Here is a 14,003-nt window from a genome sequence, read left to right on the forward strand (position 1 = left end):
TCACGCACGCACGCGCTCCCGAACGCGCCCCTCTCCACTCGGCGACTTCGCTGCACCGTAGGGGACTTGCAGCTGCTTGGGATCAAGGAACCCAAACCTGGGTAGGGGTCTGGGAGGCTGCGTCTGGGGTTCGTGACCCCTCCGGAACCGGGGTCACCGCATTACCCCTGGCCTCCAGTGGTTAGCAGGAGACCGCCACCCTGTCCCCGCTGCGTTGAGGGGGGGAAATGAGGGCCCCTGACGCCGCAGCAGCAGGTGCCAGGCTGAGAGGCACGGGCCTGGCTTTGAGTGCCCTCCGGTCCCTTCCAGCGGCCCTTTCCTCGACCCTGTGGCTTTTGGAGGTGACCCCATTCTTCGCAGCGCCGCGTCTCTCGGCTTCCCACCTTGGTCCATCCGTCCCTGTCCCCTCTCCGGTTGAGCCAGAGGCGCGGGGTCTTCGCCTGAGCGCCCCTGAGGCCCGGGGTTCCGGGGCCTAAGCGTGGCCCAGGGTCCGGCTGGCGGTGGGTCTGCGTGGCCCAGCTGCAGCGGCGGGAGAGCCGGCCGCTGGGCCCGGAGGGACGCCCCGCACGAGCCCCCGCTCTCCGGCCCTCTGCGCAGTCCAGCCACTGTTCCTTCCTAATCGTTTATTCTCGTTTATGACCCGGGGCTTTTCCAGGGCTGTTTCCCCGGCAACTCTCCCCCCCCACACCCCTCCGCTCCGCGTGGCAACTCCCCGCGCGAGCCTGACCCTGTGGGGGTGGGTAGGCGGCGTCTGTGTGTGTCCTGGGGGTGTGAAGTTCCGCGGAAGGTGGAGAGGGATTGCGAGGAGCCCGAGTCTCGGCGAGAGCAGTTTGGTGGGGGCGACCTCGGCCTCAGGCCCGGAGATAAACTGCGAAACTGCGAAACTTTTCCAGCCGCTGTGGCCTCCGGGCGCGCCCCTGCTCGGTCTCCCCGCGCGAGACCCGAGTTCCCCGCGAAGCCGCCACCCCCGAGGACACGGCGAAACCGCTTGCTCTCCAGATGGAGTGAAGGGGGTGGCAGAGACACCGGCTGCAACTTCTCATCCTTCCAAAGTGAAAAATTAACCCCCGGAGGGGATTTTCACATGACGGCCCCCCCCCCCCCCTCGCCCGTCCTTCCTCCGGCGCGGGGATCCGGCTCAGGCCCCCCTCTGGCCCCCCGGCCCGGCGGTGGCCGGGTGACGGATCCCAGCCCGGCCCTCACTCCTCCCCCTTCCTCCCCCCGGGATCCGGCGGGTGTGCTGTCCTTGCCAGCCGCGCCCCATTCCGCCATGCACCAGCCCCGGGGGCGCCGGCCCAGCGCAGCTGCTCCTTCCCGCCCCGGCCCCGGGCTTCCCGGAGGGTCGCGCAGCCCCGGGCTATGACTCAGGCGCCCACCTGGTAACTCTGCCATCTTCGCGCTCCCTCCCCGCCCCACTTCCCCGCCTTCCACGCCGCCCCCGCGCCCCTCCGCCACCCTCCGCCCTCCTCCCTGACGCCCACCGCCCTCTCCTCTCCGCGCGAGATCGCAGAGGTGGCGCGCAGCCCGGCCGGCCGCTGACGGACCCTTCCCTCCTGTCTCCAATGCCTCAGCGGAAGACCCCCCAGCGCCGGGCGGAGGAAGGCTGCTGCTGGACATCCTCCGGGAGAGGCTGCCCCGACCTGCTGCTCCGGGTGGATGAGCCCGGGGACTGAGCGCCCCCGCTGCCTCCGGCGCCGCGCCGCCACCGCCGCTGCCGTCGGTCCCAGGTCCCCGGTCCCCGGCTCTGGGCGCCCCGGGGCCCTCCGCCCGCGCCCACTGCCCGCGCCCTCCTGACAGCTGCGGCGGCGGCGATGATGCAAAGGAGGAGGGCGCTGCCGCCGGCGGCGCGGAGGGTGGCGAGCGGCGCCCGGGTGTGATGCCAGCGTCATGGTGGGGATGCTGGCTTCCCGGCGGTGACGGCGAGAGAGCGCCGGGGCGGCGGACGCGCGGATTCGGGTCTCCTGCGGTGTGGGCTCGGGTCTCGTCCCGCCCCTCTCTCGCTCCCCCTGCGTTTTGGTCTGGGTCTGCATATTCCACATCGCTCGACTCCGTCCTCTCCCCGCCACTGGACGCCTTCCCGTCTCTAAATGGAATTAGTGCAGCTCGGAGCCTCTGGTGTAACGCACAGACATGATCTATGGACGCAGCGTGTTCCACAGTGAGTACGGCTCCCGCCGCGCCGGTCTCGTCCCCGGTGGCCGCCGCCGCGCTCCCGCGACCCCGCATCCCGGCGAGTCCGGGGCAGGTGTAAACTTTCTGTATTGCAGCAGAATAGGCGCGGGGCGTGGGGGGCGGCGGGGGGGCGGCGCAGCCAGTCCTCCCTGGATCTCAGCGTCCGCCGGGGGAAGCAACCTTTCGGTGCGCAGGATAATCCCGGGGCCGAGGACGGAGAGGAGTTCCAGGATGCGCACGTGTGGCGGCCGCTGGGGAGTGGGCCGGAGGGAGGGCGCGGGTGGAAAGAGGGGACCGTGGGGCCGACAGTTGCGGGCTGCTGGGGAACAGTCCTCCTTCGGGGGCTGCAGGAGCTCAGCGGGCCCACGTCTCCCCAGTAGGTAGTTGAGGGTGCACCTGGACGCAGCGCTGGGGAGGAGGGTGGGGGGCCCCTCAACTCTGTGGCACAACAGACCACACTCCTCTGGCTTCGGGGAGTGTGAGGTTTGCGAGCGGCGATGGGGGAGGAACCGGAGGGAAATAGCATCCAAAGTCATCCAGTGGAAAGCAACGGAAGGCAGGTGTGGTGGAGATTCCAGGCTGGGAAGCAGGGATCGGAGAGTCGATCCTGGGCCACGCAGTTGAAAGGCCAGCCCCGCTGATGTGCTGGCCGTAGTAACCGTAGTAGTACGCGTCCCACAGCGCGAGGCCATCGAGACCGGGGGAAACCGGAGGGAGCAAAACCCCAAACATCTGTCCTGATGCTGGTGGCCGTGCCCCCGGGTGCTCGTGTGTGTGTGTGTGTGTGTGTGTGTGCACAATCTTAGCAAGTTAAAATAAGGCTTTGTTCTGTGTAAACACACACAACAGTAGCTAATGTTTCCTTCCTAAAGCGGATGAGCAGGCTGGAGTACAGTCATGTACCTGGTGCGGTTCTCAAACACGAAAATCCAGGCCCGGATACCTCTTCCCCCTGGAAGAGTCGGTCAGCATACAGTGACAAGCTCCCGGGGTTGGCTTGGCTTAGGGAATTGTGAATTGCATGCCCAGCTCCCCAAATGCATTTCAAATAGCAACATGAGTATACATGTCATGGAACTCTGAGGTTTGAGGTGACTGGGCAAACAAAATGAAAATAAAGCAGAAGAGGAAAACTCCGAAATGATGAAGACCACGTTACTCTCACACGTTTCTAGTGTCAGGTTTTGCAAAGGTGTGGGGTGGGCCCGGGCTGTTCGGAGTCTCAGGGAAGTTCCGGTTGTGGTGGTCTTTGTCAAGGACAGAGCAGGGTCTCTTTGAGACGGAAACACTGACTCCGTGACATGCTTGTGGCAATCACCTGTATCGAATTAATCATCTATTTCTGGAAAACACGACATCTGAAGCCAAAGTCCAGGTTCGAAGAGATGGGTTGGGTAGCTCAGAAGCTGCTGAGGATGGCGCTTACCTGGCAGTGCAGTACAGTTTTGTAAGGAGCATTCCTGTGATCCTGCTGGATGCCTCCAATCCACAGTCATTCATCTGCCTCCGCTCCCCTCCCCCGCCCACCCCGGAATCTGAGTGTTTGTTTTCTAAAGTACAAGGCACTGGCAGTGCCTTAGGGTCAGGCCCAGAGTCTGGTCCTTGCTCCCCGTGTGCTACTCCTTTGTACCCTCTCACCTGCGGCCATGCTCCCTCCCTCCCTCCCGCCCTGTGGAGAGGAGAGGCTTACTAGCACAGCTCCTCGAAGAGGGCAGCTCAGCTCAGAGACAGCGTGGGCCCCGGAGTCCTGCTGTAATGAGACGTCAGTAGGTCATTAGTACCAGTGCCTCACAGGGTTGAAGCCGGCCCTGGCCAGAGGTGGTGGGTCCTCGTCGGTGCCTCGCTGGCATTCCTTCCGACAGGGATTCCTAAGTTTCCCTGACGCGTGCATTCCGAATCAGTTTGTGTAAGTTCTGCATCCACTTGGAACCATGAACAATAATAATATCCGTCTGCCTTGATCTTTGGTTGCTGTAGATGCTGATTATTGCATATTGATGCTATCTGGTCAGTCTGTGCATGTTCTGAGTCAATTTGGAACAGTGAACAATCGTAAAATTGATCTGCTTTGGTGTTTTATCATTAAGTTAGGTGATAGATTTTGATCATTTTGGTGTATATGAATACTGCCTCTAACGCTTCTTTCCTGTTTCAGTTGTAGCAAGTTTAATCATCCTCCATTCGTCTGGGGCAACCAAGAAAGGGACAGGTACGTTTCTCAGGAGGACTGCGGGTGGGACACCCCACGTTCTTTACATTTCCCCATTTCCCTCTTGTTCTTAATATTTTGGAACATCTGGCCACTTTATAGTGTGCATAACAGATTGGTTTTGACTAAGACAACACTTAGACATTAATTTACTAATGGATGTTATAAGAATGTCCTCTCTATTTTTAGTTCTGTAGAAAATTGGATGACAGCTCTCTTAAAAAATTTTTTGCAGAAAAGCAAACCACCTCGGAAACCCAGAAGTCGGTGCAGTGTGGAACTTGGACGAAACATGCGGAGGGGGGTGTGTTCACCTCTCCCAACTACCCCAGCAAGTACCCCCCCGACCGGGAGTGCATCTACATCATAGAAGGTGAGGCGGGGTGGACCGGCCCCTGGGTGCTGCGGGCGGGCGGGCAGCGAGCGCGCGTCACGTCACTGTGAACTCTGGGGTTAAACTGATTCTTGAAATTAGTAGGGATGGATTAAAAACAAGTACACTCCGGGAATTAAAAACACACGTACAACTTAGTTTACCTGGCAGCTGATTTACTTAATTTGGAATTCTAAATTAATAGGACGGACGCATCGTTGGCCTAATATTACCTAGCATGCCACTAGTACTTTACTAGTTTAACAGTTAGGAGAATAACCTGAACAGTTGTTATTTTTCTCTTTAGTGCTACGAAGCACAAAACACATATGACTGCCAGAAGTAAATCTCTAATCACATTTTCCAAACATCAATTTGAATGGCGGTCACCTTCGTTCATGCTCATGGGTGACATTATCATAACTTTACACCAGAGTCAGATTCCAAATCATGATGGCTACTTTCATCATGTTTTTCCCAGCTGGAAAGATAAATAGTGGTGAAAAAGAGGCTAGTTTCTCTGTGAACATTTTATCGCCATCACTCTCGTTAGACACATCCCTTTTAAGGAAGGTTTTCAAAAATGTAGACGAACATTTTATCTAGCAGTGGTTTTCAATATAAGGGTTAGTAACTCATAACCCCAAACTGGCAGCCTCATCCCCATCCTGGTACAGACAGCCGGCAGACACGGGCAGGGCGGCCTTGATGAAAATATGTGTACGCTCAGCATTTGCTTATAAGTAGGAACACATTTATTGGATTGGCCTTTTAAAGAAAATGTCTTTATGTTTGGCTAATTTTGAGAATTTCTATTTAGGAGTGATTCTTTTTTTTTTTTTTTTGTCATTTTTGGGCCAGAACCTTTCCTCTCTCCTTGTTGTACTTGAGGTTGAACTTTCAGCAAAGAGGCACCTCTACAAGAGGAAGGAGGAAGGTTTAGCTGGGAGCACTCTTTTTTTTAATATTCTAGTTTGTTCTTTTTCTTAACTCTTTTTTAAAGAGTTTATTTATTTATTTTTAGAGAGGGGAAGGGAGGGAGAAAGAGAGAGAGAGAATCAATGTGTGGTTGCCTCTCATATCCCCACTGGGGACCTGGCCTGCAACCCAGGCATGTGCCCTGACTGGGAATCGAACCTGCGATACTTTGGTTCGCAGCTTGCGCTCAATCCACTGAGCTACGCCAGCCAGGGCTGAGATCACTCTTAGGAGTGATTGAAAAGGAGGTTGAATTGTGGAAATCCTGGGTTAAAATTGGTGGTTCTTTCCATTAAGTCAATAGTACAAACCTATTCAATAGATACGCGTTAGGAACTTTCAAATAACATAAATTAGAACATTTAGTCATAGGAAATAGGTATGTCTGTCATGCCTATTTCACAGATAAGGAAGCTGAGGCTTAAATTCACATAATTCGTGTATTGAAGCAACAGTCTTTTAAACTTCAAAGTGTTAAAAATATAATGAACTCATTCTCTCATTTAAAGAATTCATTCAGAAGCGAATTTGTACAAGTCAATGAGCTTTTGTGTCTACTGTTATTTAGAATTAAAAAGCAGTGCTCACATGTGATTTTAATATCACACACATATTTGCATTCATTCCTAGCGATGGGAAGGACAAAAGTTACAGTTGGTAACTACAACCTCCTGTTACTATTAATCATATTTCTTCTGTAGCCTTTTTGACATACTTTACACTAGCCATTTTTCTTCATACATTAATCTAACAAATATTTATTGAAATGACTACCAAGAAGCAGCCTCTGTTCTAGGTAGAGTCTAGAGAGTGCTGAGCAGAACAGACGTGACGCATGCCTTGTGGAACTTTCCGGACGGCCTGGGAACTACGCCCCTCCCAGGGAACAGTCCGAAGTCCCCATGTTAGTATAGTGTGCGGAAGAGGGGGGAAAGAGAAGGCTCCAAGGAGGGGAAGATGCTCACAAGTCATTTTTTAAGAACACGTAGGAGATGGGCATCCTCTCTACAGGACAGCACGCGCATCCGTTGAGATGCGGAGTGCTCAGGACCCAAGTGCAGCGTCACGAGGCTCCTGCAGCGGGTAAGGACGGGAGCCAGGCCGGGGGCTGAAGAGGCAGGCTGTGTCAGGCAGGGCAGAACAGGGTATTCGCTCTGTTCTCCCAGGAGGGTTTGAATTGCGGACAATGGGTTGCCACTGAACTGATTCAGAGACATAAAAGGGTGAGATTTTGATGACATGACTAAAGAAAAAGAACATAAGTTGAAACTTACTGTGAGAGACCAAGTAAATGTTGAGTTGGCCAGAAAGTTTTGTTTTTCCTGTAAGATGTCTCTAGTAGCACTTAGTGGTCTTGAACATCACTTGAAACAATTCTGTTTGATTGCATCCTGACAGCTGCACCATCAGAGTGCATTTAAAAAACGTATCAAAATTGGCGTATTTTTTTGTGTAGCCATTTTAATATTGAAGAAGGAAGACAATAAGCAAAAATTTTGGTACATTAGGCTTTATTATTTCAACAAAGGTATAAATGCACTGAAATGCAAAAAAAAAAAAAAGATTTGTACAGTGTATGGAAAAGGTGCCGTGACTGATCAAGTATGTCAAAAATGGTTTGCGAAGTTTTGTGCTTGGAGATTTCTCACTGGATGATGCTCCTTCGTCGGGTAGACCAGTTGACGCTGTAGTGATCTAATTGAGACATTAATTAAGAACAATCAACATTATACCATGCAGGAGACAACCAACCTAATCAAAATATCCAAATCAGTAAAGTTATTGGTGAAAATGAAAACAAAATGTGTCTTTTATTTTGTGGAAAAAAACTAACTGGACTTTTTGGCCAACCCAATATGAGTCACAGTAAGAGCCTGGACCACGGGAGTAACAATGATGACGGATCAGAGGGAGAAATGAGTGGTGTTCAGGAAGCGGAACCCTGAGTAGCCGGATGTGGGAATGAGGGAATAGGAACCCCTGGGAATACCCTCAAGGTTTTGGCTCGGTGACTTGTTAGACGGAATTGTTGGGCCAGGCGAGGAAGAGGTAGAGAGAAAGAGGGTTTAAAGGAAAAACAGTGTGTTCAATCTGGGTGTTTACAGAGACATCTGGTAAAGAAATTGGATAGATGGATCTTTAACTCAGTGAAGGATTCTGGGCTGAAAAAATATATTTGTAGGTTGTAAATATAGAGATGGTTGTTGAGGGTATTAGTATGCAGAATATTATCCAGAGAGAGCTTTTGGAGCACTGTTTTGAAACTCTTTCAAAAAATAGACACCTGGGTCCCTCCCCAGAGCTTTTGATTTCATTGGTCTCAGAGCTGCGGGCATCTTTGCATTACAATAGCTCTGCATGGGGATGGCAGTGGCGCCCAGGGCTCTGGTCCCCAGAGGGAGAAAAGAAGACGTGGGATAGCTAGAAAACAACGGGTAAGGGCTGGGCATCGTAAGAGAAGGAAAAGCCAGAGAGGGGAACTAGAGAGGCAGCCAGGAGGCCACGAGCAGCTAGAGTGGACAGTTTCAGGAAGCAGGGAAGAGCCCCAGAAGCACCTGCTACAGCACAGAGACCCAGTCTCAGCGTGCATGTTCTCACTGAGAGTGTGGGGGGGGCTGCAGCCTGCAGGCGTGGGCAGCACCCTTGGGACCACTGATGGACCCACTGTGGAAATGCAGTTTCCGTTTTCCTTTGCCATCTTTTCTTTTAATGGAGCAAATTGTCATACTTGATTCTGTAAAGGATTGCCTGTTCTATAGAGAAAGGTGCATTTAAAAGACAAGACAACCCTGGCTGGTGTGGCTCCGTGGACTGAGTTCTGGTCTTCGAACCAAAGGGTTGCCAGTTTGATTCCCAGCCAGGGCACATGCCTGGGCCATGGGCCAGGTCCCCAGTTGGGGGCGAGCGAGAGGCAACAGATCCATGTGTCTTTCGCCACACACTAATGTTTCTCTCCCTTCTCTCCCCTTTCTCTAAAAGTAAATACATAAAATCTTTTTTAAAAAGAAAATAAAATACATGACAAAGAAGGATAGACTTGGTCAGGTTTCTTAAGGTAAGAAGATGAGTTGTGTCGGATACGGGTAGAGCCCCAGTCACCAGGGATGAGGATGTCCCCCGACTCCCTCCAGCAGGAGGCAGTGTGCCTGTGACTGTGCCGCGTTTAGGTGAAAGCATTCAGGGTTCTCAGCGTGTCTGAAGACGGTCCCAGAGGTCAGGAGCCCTTGGAAAGGAGGCTGTTAGGTGGCGGACAGAAAGCGTTCCAGGGAGAGGCAGCTGTGAGGGAGAGACCTGAAGGGGAAGGAAGCGGAAGTTCAGGGAGTGGGCTCTGGAGAGCTCCCAATGGGTGACACGCACCGTCGCCACTTTTGCGTCTGGGACAAAAACTACGCGACACGCTTATGCACTACTTTCTCAGCGTCAGTTGGCGTTTCAGGTGCGGGTGGGCACAGTTAATGTCACCACTCGGGACCAGAGGAAAATGAGCTGCCCACATGCAACGTGGCCCGCCCAGAGCCACGGTGACGGCTCGTGTCCTGGAGGAACAATGATGCATGGGTGGGTGCATCATCCACCTTGGGCAGCACTTAGGTGATGATGAAAATGAAGGTGCAAATACATGAATCCGTGTCAGGTGGCCATGTACTTCCTAACAGGGAAAGAGGTAGCTGTGTGTTATTGATAGAGTTTTAGCTGAATTAGCCTTACCTTTCCCTAAATATACACTATGTACTTCTAAAAAATCCTACTATTCTGACAGTTTGCTTGCTCATGAAACTTACAGTGGCTTATCAAGGAGAGATAAAATCAGGCCCGTTCTACAGGATAATAATACACGCAAATGATACTTTGATGCTAATACATAAATAGATCTAGTTTCTTAAGCATTTGCCTTTTTGTTATTATACTTTGTGGGGGGGCAGCCTTTTCTAGAAAATTTTTTTCTTTTTTTTAAGATTTTATTTATTTTTAGAGAGGGAAGGGAGGGAGATAGAGAGAGAGAGAGAGAGAGAGAGAGAGAGAGAGAGAGAGAGTTCAATGTGCGGTTGCTGGGGGTTATGGCCTGCAACCCAGGCATGTACCCTGGCTGGGAATCGAACCTGGGACACTTTGGTTCCCAGCCCGCGTTCAATCCACTGAGCTATGCCAGCCAGGGCTTAGATAACTTCTTAAGATATTTTCCAATTTGCAGATTTAAAGACAATCATTGATACCTTCTCAAGTCGATGGTTATGGTATTGACCTTCATGAGACACGTTAGTGGTGGACAGAACTCTTCCGGGTTTCACTTGTAAGGATAATAAATGTCTCTTTTCAATGTCCAAAGAGTCAGACATGCATCGACCTTTAACCCACTGAGCTTCAGTTTTATCTTCTGAAAGCACCAGGATTACATTCTTATTTTGTAAGTCTCTAATTTCCAAGTCATCATCTGCCTCAATTGCACATACATTGTCCACACCCACACAGGCAAAGCTGTCATCGCAAAGCCATCGAGGGTGATATTTGACGCGGAGCTTAGGCGCAGTGCGGTGAGAACAGCAGTCAGGCGGGAGGATTACTGACCACGTGTGGGGGGTGGGGCAGGCCCGGCTGCCCCAGGACCTCACTCTCCGGGGTCTGCAGGGGGGGGGGTCCCGGAGGGGGCCAGGTGGCTGAGAAGCAGGCAGAGGGCTCAAGTCAACAGCTGTTTGCAAACTGAGAAAAATGTGTGTGGCCATGTCAACAACTATTCTGCCTGTTCCGGGATATCCTGCCTGGGGTGTCCTTCCAGAGTGCCTGCACTTTGAACTGTGTAGATAGACGTCAAGAGGGAAGAATAAAGGGGCACTAGGCAAACGGACCCATGCGGAGCTTTCTGGAGCTGCCCTAGACGGCTCCTCCGTGATGCCTCAGAGAGCTGTGGAGACATTTGTGGAGACAGCAAGCTCGTGTACAGTTCCCCCAACAAAGGCCGTTTTGACAGGTCCTTACTAACAAGCACCATGCTGAGCGCTGGGAAAAGGTGAACAGACCCAGTCTCATCGTCACTGATTTAGAGAGGCCCCTCTTAAGCGAGATTCGCCTGTACAAACGGGAGTTAGCAGAGTCGGAGGTATTTAGATGCTCAGGAGAGTGGGACAACACGGGGAGGCCCGAAAGAGCGTGTTAGCTCAGAAAAGACGGTCTCTCTGCAGTGACTTGAGCTTGGGCTGTGGGCAGAGCTGGGAGGGCCTGGCAGTGGGGGCGGAGGGGCCCTGAAGGGTCTCAGGTGTCAAGGGCTTGGGTCAGTCTCCCGGAACTGATAAGAGGGATGCTGAGGAGGTCTGCACCTGCGAGGGACGTGATAAGATTTGTGCTCAAAGAAAAATTGCTCTTAATGACTCGTATGTACAGTTTCCCCTTATCGGGGCCATCTGGTGGGGATTATTCGAATGGTGGTTTAACTTCCGCCACACCGTTCTCAGGGGGTACCTGACCTTTCACTGGGTAGTCCAGGAAAGGCGGAGAACACAGTAGAGCGATGCCTCCTCCTTTCTCAGCCCGAGCGGGCAGTCTTTCATGAAAATACTGTGATTTTTCAGTTCCGTGTTAGACATTGAAATGGCCACTTTGTATTGGAAGAATAGCTTTTGCCAAGCCTGAGGGCCGCCCCTTAGACAGCTCCATGGAAGCATTAATCCTCAAAGAGCTAATAACGGTGCACTTGCTCTGTGTATCCAATGGCTCACGCTCCAAGTGTGATGGGTGTGCAGGTAAAATGGGCAGTGGAATCAGAAAACTGAAAGACGAACGAAGGACCTTCTAGACATGCGTTTTCTATTTTTCAGCGGCCCCGAGACAGTGCATTGAACTTCACTTTGACGAAAAGTACTCGATTGAACCGTCTTGGGAGTGTAAATTTGATCATATTGAAGTTCGCGATGGACCTTTTGGGTTTTCGCCAATAATTGGACGTTTTTGTGGACAACAAAACCCACCTACAATAAAGTCCAGTGGAAGATTTCTATGGATTAAATTTTTTGCCGATGGAGAGCTGGAATCGATGGGATTTTCAGCTCGATACAACTTCACACCTGGTAAGTAAGGTCTTGTTTTTTCCTTTCATTTTGTTCTTTGTTGGTTGAGTATCTTTCTAGTATAAGAACTTTTGTCAGACAGCTTTATCATTTTTCAAAGAATTTCCCAGCTCTATCAGAAAGCAAACCTGTCATGCTCTCTTGTTCGCCTCACCAATTCCGAAAGGGAAGTAAGTTTCCATGCAGCCTGCAGGAGAGGTTAAGTGCTGTGACTCGGGGCCTGGCCGGCCAGGAGAAGGACAGTTAATTACACGGACTTCCATTGTTCTGCAATGTGTCATTTCGGAGACCGTCTGCAATAAAGAAACTAATTACACATGAAATCCCAATAAACTGGAAAAGGCCATTGCAGCTTTGTAAAATGCATCCATCAAAATGATCTTTGGGGACGTTGAGTGAAAAGTCCGTTTGTTCTGAAAAATCATAATTTTTAAAGCAAATGGATCTTAGGACAAAGCAGTCTAATCTCTTTATAGAAATGCAAATCACCGGGAGTTGGGATGAAAGGAAAGCCGAGGCCCAGAGCAGTGGAATGTTCGTTTGCGGGGCCTGGCGGTGATTATCTGCAATTATATTAATTGCACATTCCGTGTCAGCTCTCCTTTTACCCTGCGGATGTTGAAAAGGGTCTGTGATGTGCACGGGCTCACCTTATGATGGGTTATCATTGAACACAAGGAAAATCGGTTATCACGGTTTTGAACTGCGAGAATGTCAGGCTGGAGCAATTTGACACTTGATGAAGAGAAGTCCTTTTTTCTTTAATGGAAAAATAAATCCGATGACATAAAGCGCATCATTTATATACAATTGCATGTTTTCCCAGTGTGTACATCCTGTTTTACTTAGGTTATTACAGGTGATGGATGAAGTTAGAAGGTTTGTAAGGTTTGTTGAAGTTTCCATTCTATGTTAGAAAGGCAAGCTCAGAGCGGGGCGAGGATGCCCAGTTCCAGCACTGAGATTGTGAAAATGATACAAAGTTAACGATGACGTTCTCTATGAGAGTATGCTTTATGTTGAATAAGTTAGAAGGTAACTGTATCATGTATACTCAACTGAAACGTTAGGGACATTTTTACAATACCACTGGGAGATTGTGGCTTTAATCATGCTTTGCTAATACTGTGTAGTTTACAGAAATCATGGGTATCGAACCCAGGGCGCTCAAGCTCACTGGATGTATTCCAAAAAGGTGAGGAGATTCGGGTGACTTTTTTGGCGCCTGAGCTGCAAACGGAAATAGATGTATTTTTCACTTAACTGATCATTTTGAGTAGAACCAGGGCCTAAAGAGAGGTCTAAGCTTTTGGAAGTTACATTTTCATCCTGGAGTCGGGGACGAAGGGATTAGTGTCCAGGATTAAAAACTGTGGTTTCCTAAAGGAGCGAGGGTCAACTAGCCCCATGTATCAGCATACGGAGCAGGGGGGCAGGGGGGAGGAGCCCTTGGGGCTCTGCCTGAGACCCCCGAAGGGTACAGGGCCCCGCCCCCTAGTTGGGAATGGCCACGCGGCCCCTGGGGGCTCCTCACCCCCCTTCCTTTGCAGGGGTGTCCATCCCATGGCCCAGGATGGCTGCGAATGCAGCCCAACACAAAATCATGCATTTAACTTAAAATCTTTCTTTTTTTTTTTTGCTCATCAGCTTTTGTGAGGGTTTGTGTATGTAATGGGTGGCCCAAGACACCTCTTCTTCTTCCGGTGTGGCCAGAAGGCTGAACACCCCTGCCTTAGGGGCACCTCGAATTGTCTGGAGAAGGAGGCTTCCTTACCAGGCGCGGCTGAGTCAGGGGGAAACACGAGGAGACGATTCCGTGAAACTGAGAACGCGTGGGGGAGTGACCGAGGCCTCCATGTCCAGTCCCACAGAGGGGAGTGGACCCCGGGCCCAGGAGGCAGGCAACAGTGGGACCGTCGCGGGGAGATCTGTAAACCTCCGTGGCAGCGGGGCTTGGTGCTCCGCGGCCCCAGGCCGCAGCCCGAGGGCCCTGCCGTCTGCACCGGGTTCTGTCCAGACGGCTGCGGGGCTGAGGGAGCCCCGTAGGCAGTGCGTGGGGCAGGGGCGTGGGGGAGGGGCGTGGGGGGTGGTGACGGAGGCGGCAGCTGGGGAACCGGGAGTCGGGCAGGGCCGGTTCACCCTGGCTACGCTTTTCCCGGGTAGGAGGCTTCGGGCGGGAGTTTGGGGAAGCTCCCCGGGGAGGACACTCGCG

The 14,003-nt window shown here is 51.9% G+C and overlaps 1 protein-coding gene across 4 annotated transcripts in view; it reads left to right on the plus strand.

The window, feature by feature from the left end:
- The first annotated feature begins 435 nt into the window (after window positions 1–435).
- The window catches only part of NETO1 (neuropilin and tolloid like 1), a 75,485-nt gene continuing 61,917 nt past the window's right edge, over window positions 436–14,003 (plus strand). For 2 of the 4 annotated variants that reach the window (XM_036010146.1, XM_036010148.1), the window contains exons 1-4: window positions 436–2,158; window positions 4,328–4,381; window positions 4,617–4,754; window positions 11,543–11,791. In XM_036010146.1, coding sequence (XP_035866039.1) covers window positions 2,131–2,158; window positions 4,328–4,381; window positions 4,617–4,754; window positions 11,543–11,791 — 469 coding nt within the window. In that variant the 5' untranslated portion in view covers window positions 436–2,130. The remainder of the gene's footprint in view (window positions 2,159–4,327; window positions 4,382–4,616; window positions 4,755–11,542; window positions 11,792–14,003) is intronic. The other 2 variants (XM_036010147.1, XM_036010149.1) reach the window with 2 other exon arrangements.

Source organism: Phyllostomus discolor, chromosome 9, assembly GCF_004126475.2.
Source record: "Phyllostomus discolor isolate MPI-MPIP mPhyDis1 chromosome 9, mPhyDis1.pri.v3, whole genome shotgun sequence".
Taxonomy (NCBI): domain Eukaryota; kingdom Metazoa; phylum Chordata; class Mammalia; order Chiroptera; family Phyllostomidae; genus Phyllostomus; species Phyllostomus discolor.